The sequence below is a fragment of the Clytia hemisphaerica genome, unplaced genomic scaffold, assembly GCF_902728285.1.
Source record: "Clytia hemisphaerica strain Z4C2 unplaced genomic scaffold, Clytia hemisphaerica genome assembly, whole genome shotgun sequence".
Taxonomy (NCBI): domain Eukaryota; kingdom Metazoa; phylum Cnidaria; class Hydrozoa; order Leptothecata; family Clytiidae; genus Clytia; species Clytia hemisphaerica.
In genome coordinates, this window is record NW_027103761.1 from 710,049 (window position 1) to 724,283 (window position 14,235).

A 14,235-nucleotide genomic window follows, 5' to 3' on the forward strand; every position below is an offset into this window, starting at 1 on the left:
TAACTTTCTTTACAATTTTCATGACAATTAATATGCCACAGAGAGAAACTTTGATAAACATTGCAAATTTAGCGAAACACTCACAAGAATTTTCTTTCTATAGAAGTGGTACGGCTCGATCCTTTTTTTTCGGGACACCCTGTAATGATCTTACTTTCAAATTTTTTTCTGCGCTCAAATAGTTTGACATGTGCTCTTCTAACAAATCAATTTGCGATTTCTTTGGTGTATATGTTATTTTCAGCTTACGTTGTTGAAAAAGGGTACTGATGGCTGTCCTTTGTTCATTTTGATGTTTTTGACGATATCACTGATGTTTTTTTCCATGTTCTGTTGTTCTATCTCATTTAAATCTGCAGCAGCGTCCGTACTCTTACTTTTTTTGTCTATGGAATCCCTAAATATATTCAAGAGTAGAATTAGCGAATATAATTGATGCGTCGTAAACCTGCGTAAACTTTATTCTTCTTCCAAGCTTTCCATTTTTAAGAAAATATATGCATCAATCCCCTCAATTTGAAACATGTATTTTACTTTTCTTTCAGTGCAAAGAAGGTTATGCTGGCAACGGCCAAATATGTGGCTTGGATCACGATTATGATGGAGTGACGTCATTTGGTGCCGCTTGTATCGAAAATAGTTGCAAATTAGTAAGCATGCCGTATTCTTCAAGGAATATTAATAGATCAAAACTACGCTACTTCGCCATATTTTTGTAGATAACTCGAGCAGATTCTGATACTCGGAGCTTGACATGTATTCACTCTGAAGGCCATACCTCCAGGATTGAATCTGTCCAGCTCAGCGGGCCGTTTTAAAACGAAAAGCAACGCGGTTTTGATTGCTTTTGCTGAACAACTGGGTCAGATCGTCCCATTAGCAGACCTGCCAACTTGAGTTGTTCATTTTGCGTGAGATAAAAATTTTGAAGCAAAATCTGAAATCTTAGCCCGGTTTCTCCAATTTTCCGAAATGGAAATCGGAGAAAGTTTTTTCCGAAAATCGGGGCAGCTTTTTTTCAAAAATCGGAAAAAACGGGGAAATTTTTCTCAAAAATCCAAAATGTGTGAGAAATCAAACTTTTCAAAAATTGCGTGATGCAATGCGTGGGGTTGGCACCTCTGCATTAACCACATCCCTATAGGCTGTGCTCAGAGTGGATGTTCTGTTAAGAGATTAAGATAAATGTATCTATAGTCTCGTGTGTTTAAACTTTCTTGTTTTAAAAGTTTGTGTTGATTATATTTTATATAATAACCTTGTCGTTTGTTTTGTTTAGCTCATACATGCGTGGAAATTTATTTAACAAATCTAAACTAACATTCCGCACAACTAATCTCAACAGATGCACAATTGGATATCGGTCTTGGAAGGTATAATTATGAGACGACTTACCAGACTACTTACATATGCATAATACTTGACTAATAATGCACTGCACTAAATTCCTTCTATTGATATCAAAGTGATCAGTTTTGGTATACTTCCGAATCCCTAAAAATGAAATAACATTCAGACCACGTTCACACGTTGCGGTTCTGTATCGTTTCGAAACGAAACGGTATCGAAACAATGTGTGAACGTCAAAATTGAAAACGTCAAAAAAGAAGACGTTATAAAGCAAAACGGATCGAAACGATTTCGCTTCACTACCGAGTTTATATATGTGTGTTTTTTCTGCGACAGAGACGGTAAGGTTCTAATTTGTCTACATCCTGACTGACTGAGGATGACGGTAAATCAGAACTTTTACCGTCCTCGATTTTGTGGGTCAGAACTGCGGGTTTTTCTGCCGGTTTGTCACTTTACCGTCCTCAAAAGTGCAAATACATAAACTCGCTACTATTTTCATCGGAACGGAACTGCTCCGTTTTCTTGCTCCGAAACGAACACTCTCTTTATAAGAATATACTTTATAAGAATATACCTGATCAAATCGACCAAAAGAATTTAGAATATGGTAAGAATAACACCATCATTGAATTTGACGACTGAACCTAAAGAATGTCATTTCAGAGCATTTTTATCTTTTAAATGCCAATTATCCCCCAGTAAGGCTCAAAAGTACTTTCACAAAAATGCCATTTTATGCTTCAGGTGTGTACTTCATATTAAATTTAGGTTGAATTTTGTTCGTAACCTAAGAACATAGTAAGCAGAGAGGGGGGGGGCTTTATACTAAAATATTTGAGGACATTTTTGACACAGAGACTTTCCAATTTTTTTACTAATTTTAGTCCGGGTACCACCTGTTTGGTATTTTAGTACCCCATGAAAAGATTTTCAAGTTTTTGTTGGGTATACTGTCATGTCGCTAAACAACATAATTTCTGAGATTTTAGTACCGACCCCCCCCCCCCCTCTGTCGTAAGAATTATTTTTGGATGACTATTCTCAAAAAGCTAAGAATATCCATGATTAAATGACGTTGATATGACGTTGGTTTACGTCTTCTAGATGGGGTATCCGGTATGAAGCTTCGACCAATTCTTCTTCTTTACTTCCGTTTCAGGATCGTTGCGCGTACGTACCGAACAGTGGACAAGAGGACAACGATCAAGATACGTTAGGTGATGTTTGTGATAATGATGACGATGATGATAATATCCCTGATAAAGAAGTGAGTGATTTCCTCTACACAATGTCAATTGAATAAAAATCTGGTCTGGAAGTCTTTTTCTTTTCGAGGTTGAGATTTTTTACCCATTCGTTTTGGTCACATGATCAAAATTAACGTCAGAGATTGGTCAATAATTTTAGGAAGCCACTGCAGTGGAGTGGCCGTTGTGACGTCACCCAGCAAACAGACTGTAGATTACCCATTCGTTTTGATCACGTGACAAAAATTCAACCTTTTTGTTTACGTTTCCTGACCAGGTTCTTTATCCAATTGACATTAGTCTGCACAAGATCACTATAGAAAGGGAATAGTTTAGGAAGCGGGATAAATGTGAAAACGGTGATAAGCCTGGGGCGGAGTAAGCAATGGCAAAGGTGTTTTGCACCAAACTATAACGACACTATATATTCCGTAAACCGCTGTGATGGCTGTAGTTTACTATCCCTCTAACGAACGATAGCACCGTCTATTTCGAATGGAATGAGTTTGGTTTAGACCTGTAAAAATGTCATAAGACCCCAGATTCGACCCAGACCCCTTCTAACTAAAGTAAAGTTTGATTTAATAAGCTTTCGTCGATGTCAGGTTAACCCATACTTTGCTGGTTCGAAAGTTGCTGTTCTGTATTTTACCAATATTATATAAAGCCATTCTATTGGCACATTTTGGGACTAACGTCATCTCTGACCAATGGAATGACATCATTACATTTTGGAACGATGCAGAACCATAATGAATGAACCTGGCTTTTGAACATTTTGGCAAAATATTTTGTATTACTTTTGCAAACAGCAGACTCGGATTCCTTTTGAACCAGCGAGTCGTTTATATAATTCCTAGATACTTTACGGAATGAGGTTTCACAATTTTAGTTAAGATTTTGACCAAGTTGTCAAATTGGCTGGATTGTTTCTATTACTCAATCACGATAATAACCTCTGCATCGACTTTTAAGGCTGGTCTCCACTTGCGCGCTGCGATCTTACTTTTTCGAGCAAAGCTCTCACTTCATTGGTCAAAAGAAAAATGAAACAACTTCATTGGAGTGATCTGACGTAACGGTTTAAAAAAGTTGAAATATAGTAGTCAACTTTCTTTTCAGGTGCGCGCTACATTTTTATGACGTAATTAAATAAATAAAAAGGATTGAGGGGAAAAGGTGCAATTGCAGCCTTTATTAAGTATGATCTAATAAACTTTGTTTCTAGGACAACTGCCCGTTCACCCGATCACGACGCGCGGAAACAGACAGTGACAGTGATGGTGTACAAGACACGTGTGATAATTGCGTGAGTGTGAAGAATGGTGAACAAACAGATGTGGATGGAGATGGCGTTGGTGATGCGTGTGATGATGATGCTGATAATGACGGTAAAATATATTATTTCTTCTTTTGATTGTTTTCTGTGTTGTACTAAAGGTCGTTGTCCACTTAGCTTTTTTTGGTCGCTGAACAACGTGCACGGCTCGATTATTGCATTAATTGAATAAATTAAGCCTTCAAGGCTTTTCGTTTTGAACGGCGTGAGCTTTTTTGAATGTTGAAAAAATTCAACTTTGTGCGCAAAGCTGCACGTCTCTTCTATTGTTCTTTCCGAAGTAGCCAATTAGTGCTCAGCGACCAAATCGCTCGAGCCATGCGCGTTGTTGGGCGACCAAAAAGGCTAATTGGACAACGACCTTAAGGCATACCTTAACCACCTATTTTTGATACCACTGTAATGACTTAGCGAAGTTATGTTTTTTTTCTACTCGATATATTACTTGTAACCAAGCTGTTGTAAAATGTTAAGTTTGCTTCTTTTTTCGCCAGTCTATGTTTTCAGTTTCTTCCTTATGGTGATATCCATATTTTTAATGTTATTGAAATATCAGGATTGTCATTTACAGAGAGTTTTAAGAAGGGCAAGAAATATTGAACACCTTTATACGGGCTTTTGCTTACTCATCAATTTGACCAAGGTTGGTCAGGAAGAGGAAAAGAAAAACAATTTTTTGTTTATTCAGCACAATATACAAAACGAAGACATCGTCTTGATATGAGACATGTGTCTGATATGAAACATGTGTCTTATATGAAACGGGTCCCTTGAAACCAAATGCTTAACTTTTGATTTTCAGGTGTCACTACATCATCAGACAATTGTAAATTTCATGTCAACACTGACCAGAAGGACACAGACGGGGATGGTGTGGGAGACGTTTGTGATAATTGTCCAAAACATTCCAATAATAATCAGGTAGATTTTGAAGGATATCAAACCCGTGAGTTTTGTCTATTTGATAAAGAAATTTGCGTACGGAGACCTCTGCGATAGAGTATGATTTTTAAATAGCAACACTTTTCTCATCGTCTCCTCTCTCTCACCAACACTCCATATCGCAGCGGTCGGTTTGAAAAATCTCAAACGAGAAAAGACAATGACAACAGACCCTCTACGGCAACGAATTTCGAAATTAGTCGTAGATATCGGGTTTGTGTACAGATGTTAACATTTTCCAATGGTCCAGATCGATTTGCTATTCGTGAATTGCGTATATGTCATTTGCATCGCGGGGAATTTAAAAAGTTATGTTAGTCGTGACCCCGCTAGCCTATACTAGACGTCACCCGCGTTTTTTTTACGCAATTAACGTCTATTCCACTTTGCGACTTTTTCGAATGTTTTGAGCCCGGGCTTTCGGGCTCTAAACATTCGATTTTTTGACGTCACTTTTAACTTTCGAAGCTCCTGCAGTAGCAAAACAATCGAAATTGCGTCAAAACACTTGAAAGGCTTCTATTTTTCGAAAATCGTCAAAGTGGAACTCATTAAGAAACGAGATGAAAAATCCCGGTTTTTAGTGAGGTGCTCGCTATGACCCCGCCAAACCGTTACCTGGGCGGGGTTTGCATTTTGGAAATGTGATACTTCCTGTTATTTGTTTTTTTTGAAGAGGTAGTTGTTGTTACTACCTTATCGCTATTTTTTACGTCGGCCCTTATTGGTGTTATTCTTTCGTCGCTGGAATATTAAGGGTCGGTGTAAGGAATCAGAATTAAAGTAGGGCCGGTCTAAAAGTTGAAAAAATAAGCTTTGGCGTAATGAGAGCCGACGTAAAAGGGGCCGGCGCCTAATCGGATCTGACATAAAAAAGGACCAATAAGGTTTCACTAAACATTCCCACTAAATTTTATCGAACATTACTCATTCTCTTTCTATCATAGCTCGATGACGACGAAAGTGGTTTTGGAAATGTGTGCGAGGGGACTAGAAAAGACTCGTAAGTCTTTTGAGAAAGTTCAAGTTTTATGACTGGTGATCTAAATTCATTACTAATTTATATCATAACCTTGCAATGTTGACTTACGTTACTTTTATTTTCTCTATCAACATTAAATTTAGTAACATCTTCGTCTTTCTCACTTCAGGGACGGTGATGGCATACCGAACGATTACGACAATTGTCCACATATTGCCAACGCTGAACAAACCGATACTGATCAAGATGGTACAGGTATCCAAAGCTCTTCAAATTGAATGATACTTTTAAAGGTATAATCAGATGGTTTGACGGCATGCAGATTCCTCTCTACTCTGTACCAGGGTGTATCTCACGTTTATCGTTTCGTAGTACACTCTGTGCGCATTGTCTATTTGATAAAAAAATTCCCATACGGAAAACCTCTGCGATGAAGTATGATTTATAAACAACAACACTTCTCTCGACGTCTCCCCTCTCTCACAAACACTCCATCGCAGTGGCGGGTTTGAAAAATCTCGAATCAGAAAAAGACAATGACAACAAACCCTCTAAGGCAATGAAATTTTTGAAATAAGCCGTAGATATCGGGCCTGTGTACAGACTACTTCCTTTCATGCTTAGTCCTAATCAATCTTTTGGTCTACCTATTTTCTAAAGTTGACATTTTCAAGTTTCAAGTTTAAGCAAAAAAAACTATAGAATTTCAACGTAAGAACTGTGTAAGAACACTTTTTTAGAGATTTGAAAAATGGTCATCTTGTCATATCTCAACTTTGGAAGATAGTTAGGCAATTTTTTTAGATTTCGTAGGCCAAACATCTATATTTATAAACAACCCTATCATTACCCCTTTAATCGATTTATGGCTTTAATCTCATGATATGGACATTGCACTGTACTAAGGTACTAAGTACTAAGGTAAAATCTATGTCATCTCAGCACTGTAATGTAAACCACCTTTACTAAGAACGTTAGAATCCATACTAGCCGTCACCCGGAGTCCCACCCGCCGAGGAAGAGTAGATAAGCTGGAAGCATCATAAGCCCTTTGGATGGTGAGGAGGGTAAAAAAATCTGATTTGTAAGCCCAAAGAAAGATTCAAAAATTGAGTAAGCTAAAAATTTAATCGTTTTATAACATATCATAGGGGACGTTTGCGACAATGATAAAGATGGCGATAATATTGCTGATGTGGACGATAATTGTGTTTATGTTCCAAACCCTGATCAACGACACACCATCAATTATGATATGGATGGTAAGGCGGAGGTTGTTTGTCGATAGCAATTTTACTCTTTTGTATTAAAACCCATTATTGTTCCTATGATTTTTTTCTCAACCTGCATCTTACAATGTCTAAAACTTTTGAGCAGGCTCCAGATTTAAAAAATGGGCCATTCCATGTTATATCTATACAGGGGGGGGGTGGACAAACATTTCCAGAGGGTAATCCGAGAAAAATTTCCAGGGAGTAAAAAAGGGGTAAAAAGGGCTAAAAGTTATTCTGAAATTTCCAGAGGGTAAAAGACTGATTTCAGTTCGTCCACTCTCACTTTAAGATATGAAAAGAATCTTTCCGAGGGTACTTTTGCAAATTTCGTCCACCCCCTGTATGGTTTTGTGATGGAGCTATGACTGATTGTTTTTAGAGTTATGTGAAGTAAGATTTGCTTATAGTTACGCACCATTTCGTGTCTGAGACATTTTTCACTAGTGTCTTGTTGTCTCTGCGGGGGGAGTGACATTACCGAGTTTATGTATTCGAGATAAATCGAGGAGGACGGTATAAAGCAAAGTTGACACGTCTCCAAAATCACCGTCCACTTTGCTCGACGATGGTAAAAACACCAAGATACCGTCGTCTGTTTAGGTGAGCAAAGGCGATATAGAGCCGCACATCAACTTTCGACTTTGTTTTGTATCGATTTCACCTACCGTCGCCCTCGGTATTAACAGAACCGATACACGGCAAGATTCTTTAAAAGCTAACATCGCACATATGCGCACGTTGGAATACAGGGCACCAACACTCTTGCCTGGAGTTAATAAATTTCGAAAACTTTTGTTTTACGAAATCAGTCTAGAACACCATCAAATTAGTCTATCATAAGGTAATTAGATTATTTTATATAGTCTAATTAGCCGAAATTCGACGAAAATGTCGATTGCTAACGGACTGTCAATACTCGCGTCTTTAAGGAAACTTTTTTATTTAATCTGATATAACATTGGACGTTTTGATGATTAATTTGAATTAATTTGAATTAATTTGAATTAATTTGAATTTGAATTAGTTTTTGATGGTGTTCTTGACTGGAAATCGCATTTCCTTTTCAACAGCTCGACCAGTCGGACTAGCATGTGTTGATGATTACGATGGTGACAAGGTGCCCGACGCCGACGATCATTGTCCTTTCAATTCCAACCTTCACATGCTGACGTTCAAAGAAAACCAACAAGTGGACTTGGCAAAGGATGATGTTTCACAAGCTGACCAACCTAAAGCTCGTTGGAGAGTCAACAGTAATGTGAGTCTTTCGATTTTATGTTTGCATGTTTAAGGCCGTCTCCACTTTCGCGCGAAAATCAGCGAGAACTTTTTGTCAATCGTTTTTGCCTGCAGAAATTATTACGTCATTAAAAAAGTTTCGAGCGAAAAAATAAAAAATCGACAGAAGTTCAATTTTTTCAAACCGTTCCGTCAGATTTGCCCAATGAAATTCGCGCGAAAGTGGAGACCGGCCTTTAGGTCTGTTTACGAAATTCGGTTTCCTTTGCCCATAGTGTAGATGGACTTTACCCTAGATATAAACAAAAAAGTGCTTTTTTTTGTACCTTTGAGTTGCTTTTTAGAAACCAATATGCGCGAAATTAAAGACCTACAGAAGTCAGTTTCTTTAGATCAACCTAAAGCTGCATAAAGTGTTACTTAGATGAATAATATGCAAATAATTCTGTATGGTGTTTTGTTTGCAAATCTTCCAGCCTCGTGAGCTATCATCGTCCCTATCTTATCAATATCTAAAGGATCCCCATATGAACTATTTATGATATGCACCATTGCAATGTCTTCTGACACTACATAACGGACTTAAAAGCTGATTGGTTGAAAGTGACGTAAAACCAGTCAATACGTCACTTTCAACCAATCAGTCCGTGGAAGACATTGCAATGGTGAATACCATGAATTGCGTCACTAACAAACAACGATTTCCTCCATAATCTCGTGTAGGGTCGAGATGTTGAACAATTACAAGCGACAAACAGACCTTCCCTTCTACTTGGTAAGTTTCAATTTATTTAGTCATCGAAGGAACGGAGACATAACGTGCAGAGGGGTCCGAACCCCCCGCGCATTTTTATTTTGTCCCCCCTATATGTGTACTCCACCCCCTATTTTTAAAAAAAATTTCGAACCCGTCCTATTTACAGCAGCAGTCCACCAGTCATTCAAAACCCAAAACATTGAAATTTATATTTAAAATTATAAGAAAAAAGAGTTTAACATGATGGCGCAGCAGGCGAAAATTTAGCTATCTACACTTGTTTTTAGTTGTCCCACACCAAAAGTTGTTACCCCCTCTTTACTTGACCCCCCCTTAATCTCAAACTCCCCATTTTATTCGGAAAATCTTCTACCCCCCTATAAAGTACTTATGGAAAAGTTGTAACCCCCCCTTAAAAAGGTCATCCACACTATGGGAGAATTGAAAGAATGTGTGATATTCGTGCTTTGTTAACTATACTACCGGTGGTTTTGTAGAAGTCCGCGATTCAGACTGCAAAACCTCAAACCCCTAAAAGAATCACGAAGTTTATAATTTAATTACTCAGGATAAAAAGACTTTCTAGGAAGAAACCGTTTTTCATCACCAGGCTATAAACTTTCGACTTTCACTCTGGAAAAGTCCGTTATAATCGTTTAGCCTCAGGACATCTTTTGATTTTATCAGTGTAAAAATAATTTGCTAAAATTTCGCTAAATTTGAATTATGGAAAGCATTTCATAATGTTTTCCCCTTGACCGGGGGGGGGGGGCTGATCACTAGCAGTGCCTATAGTAAAAAGTAAGGCCTAAAAGCCTGGAGCTGTCTATTGTGTATACTACTGTAGCTCGTGTTTAATTTGGATGTTTACAGGGAAACAGAGTTACAGTGACGTTGAATATTCCGGCGTTTTGCACGTCAATACGGACGTCGGTGACGATTATGCTGGAGTTGTGTTCGGTTATCAAAACAACAAACGATTTTATGTGATGATGTGGAGAAATGAGAATAAGAATTATGGAAACACAAGTTATCTGGCTGGAACTAGAGGGATACAAATCAAGGTTTTTAAATTAATGTTATTTGAATCTGCTGTTAGGCGAGACCAATTTGATTAGACTGGGCTTAAAAAATTGTTGGTTTGCCGTCACCCGACCCTAGATTTTGGAGGTGGGTCGGGCGGTCGGATTTTTTTTTATTTTGGCGATTTATGAAATTTTCGTCCATGGAAGGGTTAACAGTTTGTTTACATTTAGGTAATTTTGAATAAATAACAGAAGTGCAAGCAGGGAATTTACGATTCTTATGCTTGAGACAAACAAGATACGCGTTTTGATTTTTTATTGTTTGAAGTTTTGGAAGGAAAAAAAATCTTCTTTAAAATAGCAATAAAATTTTTTGGGTTTTTGGCAGGTTTCGAGGTAGGGTCGGTCGGGTGACGGCAAACCAACAATTTTTTCATTCTGATTTACGTACGAATTATCGTTTCCATCTTTTCTTCAGCGAGTAAATTCGAACGGTGGAGAATTGGGAAGTGCTTTATGGTTTTCCTCTGACACTTGGAATAAGGTATGCTTAAAGGTTTTATTTTTACATAAAGTGTTCCCGTTTCATATCAGACACATATTTGATATCAGGGCAGTGTCTGCCTATTGTTACAATCATTATACAATTACCATGGTGATTATGTTCCTTAAGACATTAAATTATTTTTTTATGAATAGAACATAGTTTTTATAAAATCAGCTGAGGTAATAATTTCAAAATGAGGCAACTGATGTTCGCGACGTAATTTATGAAAAGGTCTATTCGAATGACATTCCTTTGGCAAAGCTGTGTAGAAGTTTCATATTTGGTTTCCTTACACCTCAAATTAAATTTTGCATTTTCTTGGCAACGTTCCAGGTTGACTTGTTATGGCAAGATCCACGCATGGAGGGATGGAAACACCGAGAATCTTATATCTTCAAAATACAGTTCCAAGCTTCCTTAAGCAGGATGAGGTACAATTCATGATAAGCACCACTGGAGAGTCTTCTGAGAACTTTTAAAATTTTCCACCCAATACGTCACTTAAACAATGGAAAAAGTGACGTATTGGGTGAAAAAAAAACATAATTTCGTGAAGTCATTGCTGTGGAGCATATCATGAATATGATATGAATATATAAATATAATTTTGTCTAAAAAGCAGGATATCCAATTTGGCTAAGTTGTGGGGTACCCCATTTTTGCCCAAATTTTTGAAGCCTAGTGCTTTAATTTGTGAAAAAAAACAATAGTAGAACCTTTTATAACAGTTATTTAAAGAAATCATGTTCAAATTTACTCCATATCTTTAGTTACTGTAGTCATTTTTGTAAAAAGTACTAAAATATACTTCTGATTATCGAGCGCGGTTGCCATTTTTCGCCCTGCCTATTCTAATTGTTAATTAAAGTGGTAATAAAGTTGGCTGTCTAAAGTAAATGCATTGCCCTCTTTTGACGTCAATGTAATGTCTTCTTTCAAGCCTTTTCGAGCAAAGATTTTAACTGCAACTTTGTGCCCACTTTTTGCATGTTCAAACAATTAGAATAGGCAAGGTGAAAAGTGGGCCGTTTTAACTAGAGCTTGATAGACGATATCGGCTTCACATAAAAACGAGTTTTCACGTTAAGCTGATATCGTCTATTCATCATAATTTGTCATCATGACAGATTCAAACTGCAGAAAGGTGAAGAAGTGATCTCTGATTCTGGATACATCCACGACGAGTTGATAACAGGAGGGCGGCTGGGCGTTTATACGCATGGCCAAGGTGACGTCATCTTCTCACGACTCACTGCCAAATGCATCCCAAGGTATTCTTCCGTTCGTTCTTGTTAGCAGATTTTGACTTCTTAACTATTTTGTACACGCACTCATTACTGGCTTTATTAACCCATCATAGGTATTGTCAACTGGCTCAAATTGTGTTTTATTAAATGATTGGTCGAAATTGGTTCTTATCAAATGACCTTACTCAACGGTTAGCTCAGGTAGAGATCAGAATGTTGACAAAGCGAATTCGATTGAATTCCTATTAAAAGTTATATTTAACGTTAACATAAAAATGACTATTCGTTTATAATGCATATTCTAGTACAAGTTAGTATAGCAGTAGAAATACTAGAGAGCTTTAACTGAACTTCGGGCAGAGCTGTCTGCTCAACCAAGATACAGACTCGAACCATTGAAGAACTGTCTTTTTAGAATTGTCTTTTAATTGCCATTAGCTTGACCTTTTTATAGGGGCTGTGCGGACCATTATATTGGATGCTTCGTCTAAATTTAGGACACGTTATGCAACTGCTCGTTTGATGGGCCATCTAATGCTTTCCGTTTGTTAGGGTCATTAACGGGTTACGAAAGGGTGATTATGGATTCAGATGGCTATTTCGCGTGGTCTCAAATGTTGAATCATTTGCTGAAATCCAATATACAAGATGACCTAGCATTAGGTCCTCCTGACAGTATTAAGGAAATCAGTCGGTTTTATTCATTATACTCATTGACGTAATGTTTTCTGCGGAAATACCCCGGTTTTAGCCAGTAGTGGCAACTTTAAACTAGACAAAAGTTGTATAAATTTTGCCCCTACTGGCAAAAACCGGGGTATTTCCATAGAAAACATTACGTGATGAATATCATGAATTAACCCTATTATTATCAGGCTTTTTCGGATTTTGTATTATCAAGGTTGTTTTCCACCAGCCCTGCATAACTTTTGATCTAGAAAAGATATGGACTTGAAATTTGGCAGAAATGTTCTCTACCATAAAAGGAATCCATAGAAAAAAATTTGGGTTGATGACGTCATCATAAAGGTGATGACGTCATCACAAAGTTTCACAATTATCGCTGACCAATGATAAAGTACTATTCAATAAAAGAAGAATTAAAGTTGAACGAATGGAGCTTTTTCAATTCTGTTTTGAATTTCTAAAAGTCAAAATAAATATCTTTAACACATTTGCCGGTTTTTAACATACTAAAAAAATTGACGTTTAAAATCCATGCAGAAAATGAGTAATTTTTTTCAAAAAACAATGACGTCATTTTTGATGACGTCAGCAGATTATGAAAATTTTTAAATATTTTTTGAAATTTATTATTGATAACTAAAACCTGTCAAAATTTGAAGTCAGTTGGATGCATAGATCCGGGGGGGGGGTACTACCCTTGTCGACCGACGGGGGTGCTCCGCTAAGGTTCGAAAAATGGACCCTACGTGGGACTCGAAATTTGCGAAAAAATGACCCTGAATGGGACTGAAATTCCAAAAATTTCTCAAATTTTCGACTTTTTCCCCAAATTTTCCAAAAATAGGCACCCTACGAGGGACTGATTTTTCTATTTTGGTGTTTTTGCTACCCTACCTGGGACTCGTGGAGGTTCAAAAAGGTACCCTGACCAGCGGAGCATCCCCGTAACCCATCTTGCCCTAGTACCCCCCCCCCGGGCTTAGATCAAAAGTTATGCTAAATTTAAGATTTTGGGATTTTACAGGGTTTTAGCTGGATTTTATGATATGCCTGCACAAAAAAGTCATAAAACCTGATCTGGTCGGTGTATAATTGTAAAATTTGGTATACATGCTGCTAATAGGATTATATTAAAAGTCAAAAATTTTCAGAGTGTTAAAAAATTTTTCAGTGAGCTATTAGCAAAAGAGTGCCAGCCTGGTGGAAAACACCCCCCCCCCCTGATAAAAATAGGGTTAAGTGAGTGGGGTCCTCAAACAGGAAGTCAACAGACCCAATCCACTTTTTATTTCACTGCCTACGAATAAACAAATACAGTTAACACAGTTAACACTCTCTAGTTCGAACTCGAACGGGAAGTCTAATTTGTTCGAATTACAGAAAAATTCTAACCATAGAAAACATTCAACGGGGGTTTCCTTTTGAAAGGGACTGAGAATTAGTTCGAATTAGAGAAAGATTAATACATTTTCTTCTATATCTGCATTTCCACTCACCTTTCCTAAAGTAATATGAAACTACAGTTGACTCTCGCTTATGGAAAGGTGAATTTTAATTGCTTTCGAATTAAAGAGAGATTGGAATTATACAAAGTTT

At 37.4% G+C, this 14,235-nt stretch overlaps 1 protein-coding gene across 2 annotated transcripts in view; it reads left to right on the plus strand.

The window, feature by feature from the left end:
• The window catches only part of LOC136805634 (uncharacterized), a 65,222-nt gene that overhangs the window by 43,403 nt on the left and 7,584 nt on the right, over nt 1–14,235 (plus strand). For both annotated transcript variants that reach the window (XM_067062210.1, XM_067062211.1), the window contains exons 60-72: nt 546–650; nt 2,513–2,620; nt 3,829–3,991; nt 4,742–4,860; nt 5,829–5,884; nt 6,033–6,118; nt 7,015–7,125; nt 8,208–8,395; nt 9,100–9,151; nt 10,007–10,197; nt 10,637–10,702; nt 11,039–11,136; nt 11,833–11,976. In XM_067062210.1, coding sequence (XP_066918311.1) covers nt 546–650; nt 2,513–2,620; nt 3,829–3,991; nt 4,742–4,860; nt 5,829–5,884; nt 6,033–6,118; nt 7,015–7,125; nt 8,208–8,395; nt 9,100–9,151; nt 10,007–10,197; nt 10,637–10,702; nt 11,039–11,136; nt 11,833–11,976 — 1,487 coding nt within the window. The remainder of the gene's footprint in view (nt 1–545; nt 651–2,512; nt 2,621–3,828; nt 3,992–4,741; nt 4,861–5,828; nt 5,885–6,032; nt 6,119–7,014; nt 7,126–8,207; nt 8,396–9,099; nt 9,152–10,006; nt 10,198–10,636; nt 10,703–11,038; nt 11,137–11,832; nt 11,977–14,235) is intronic.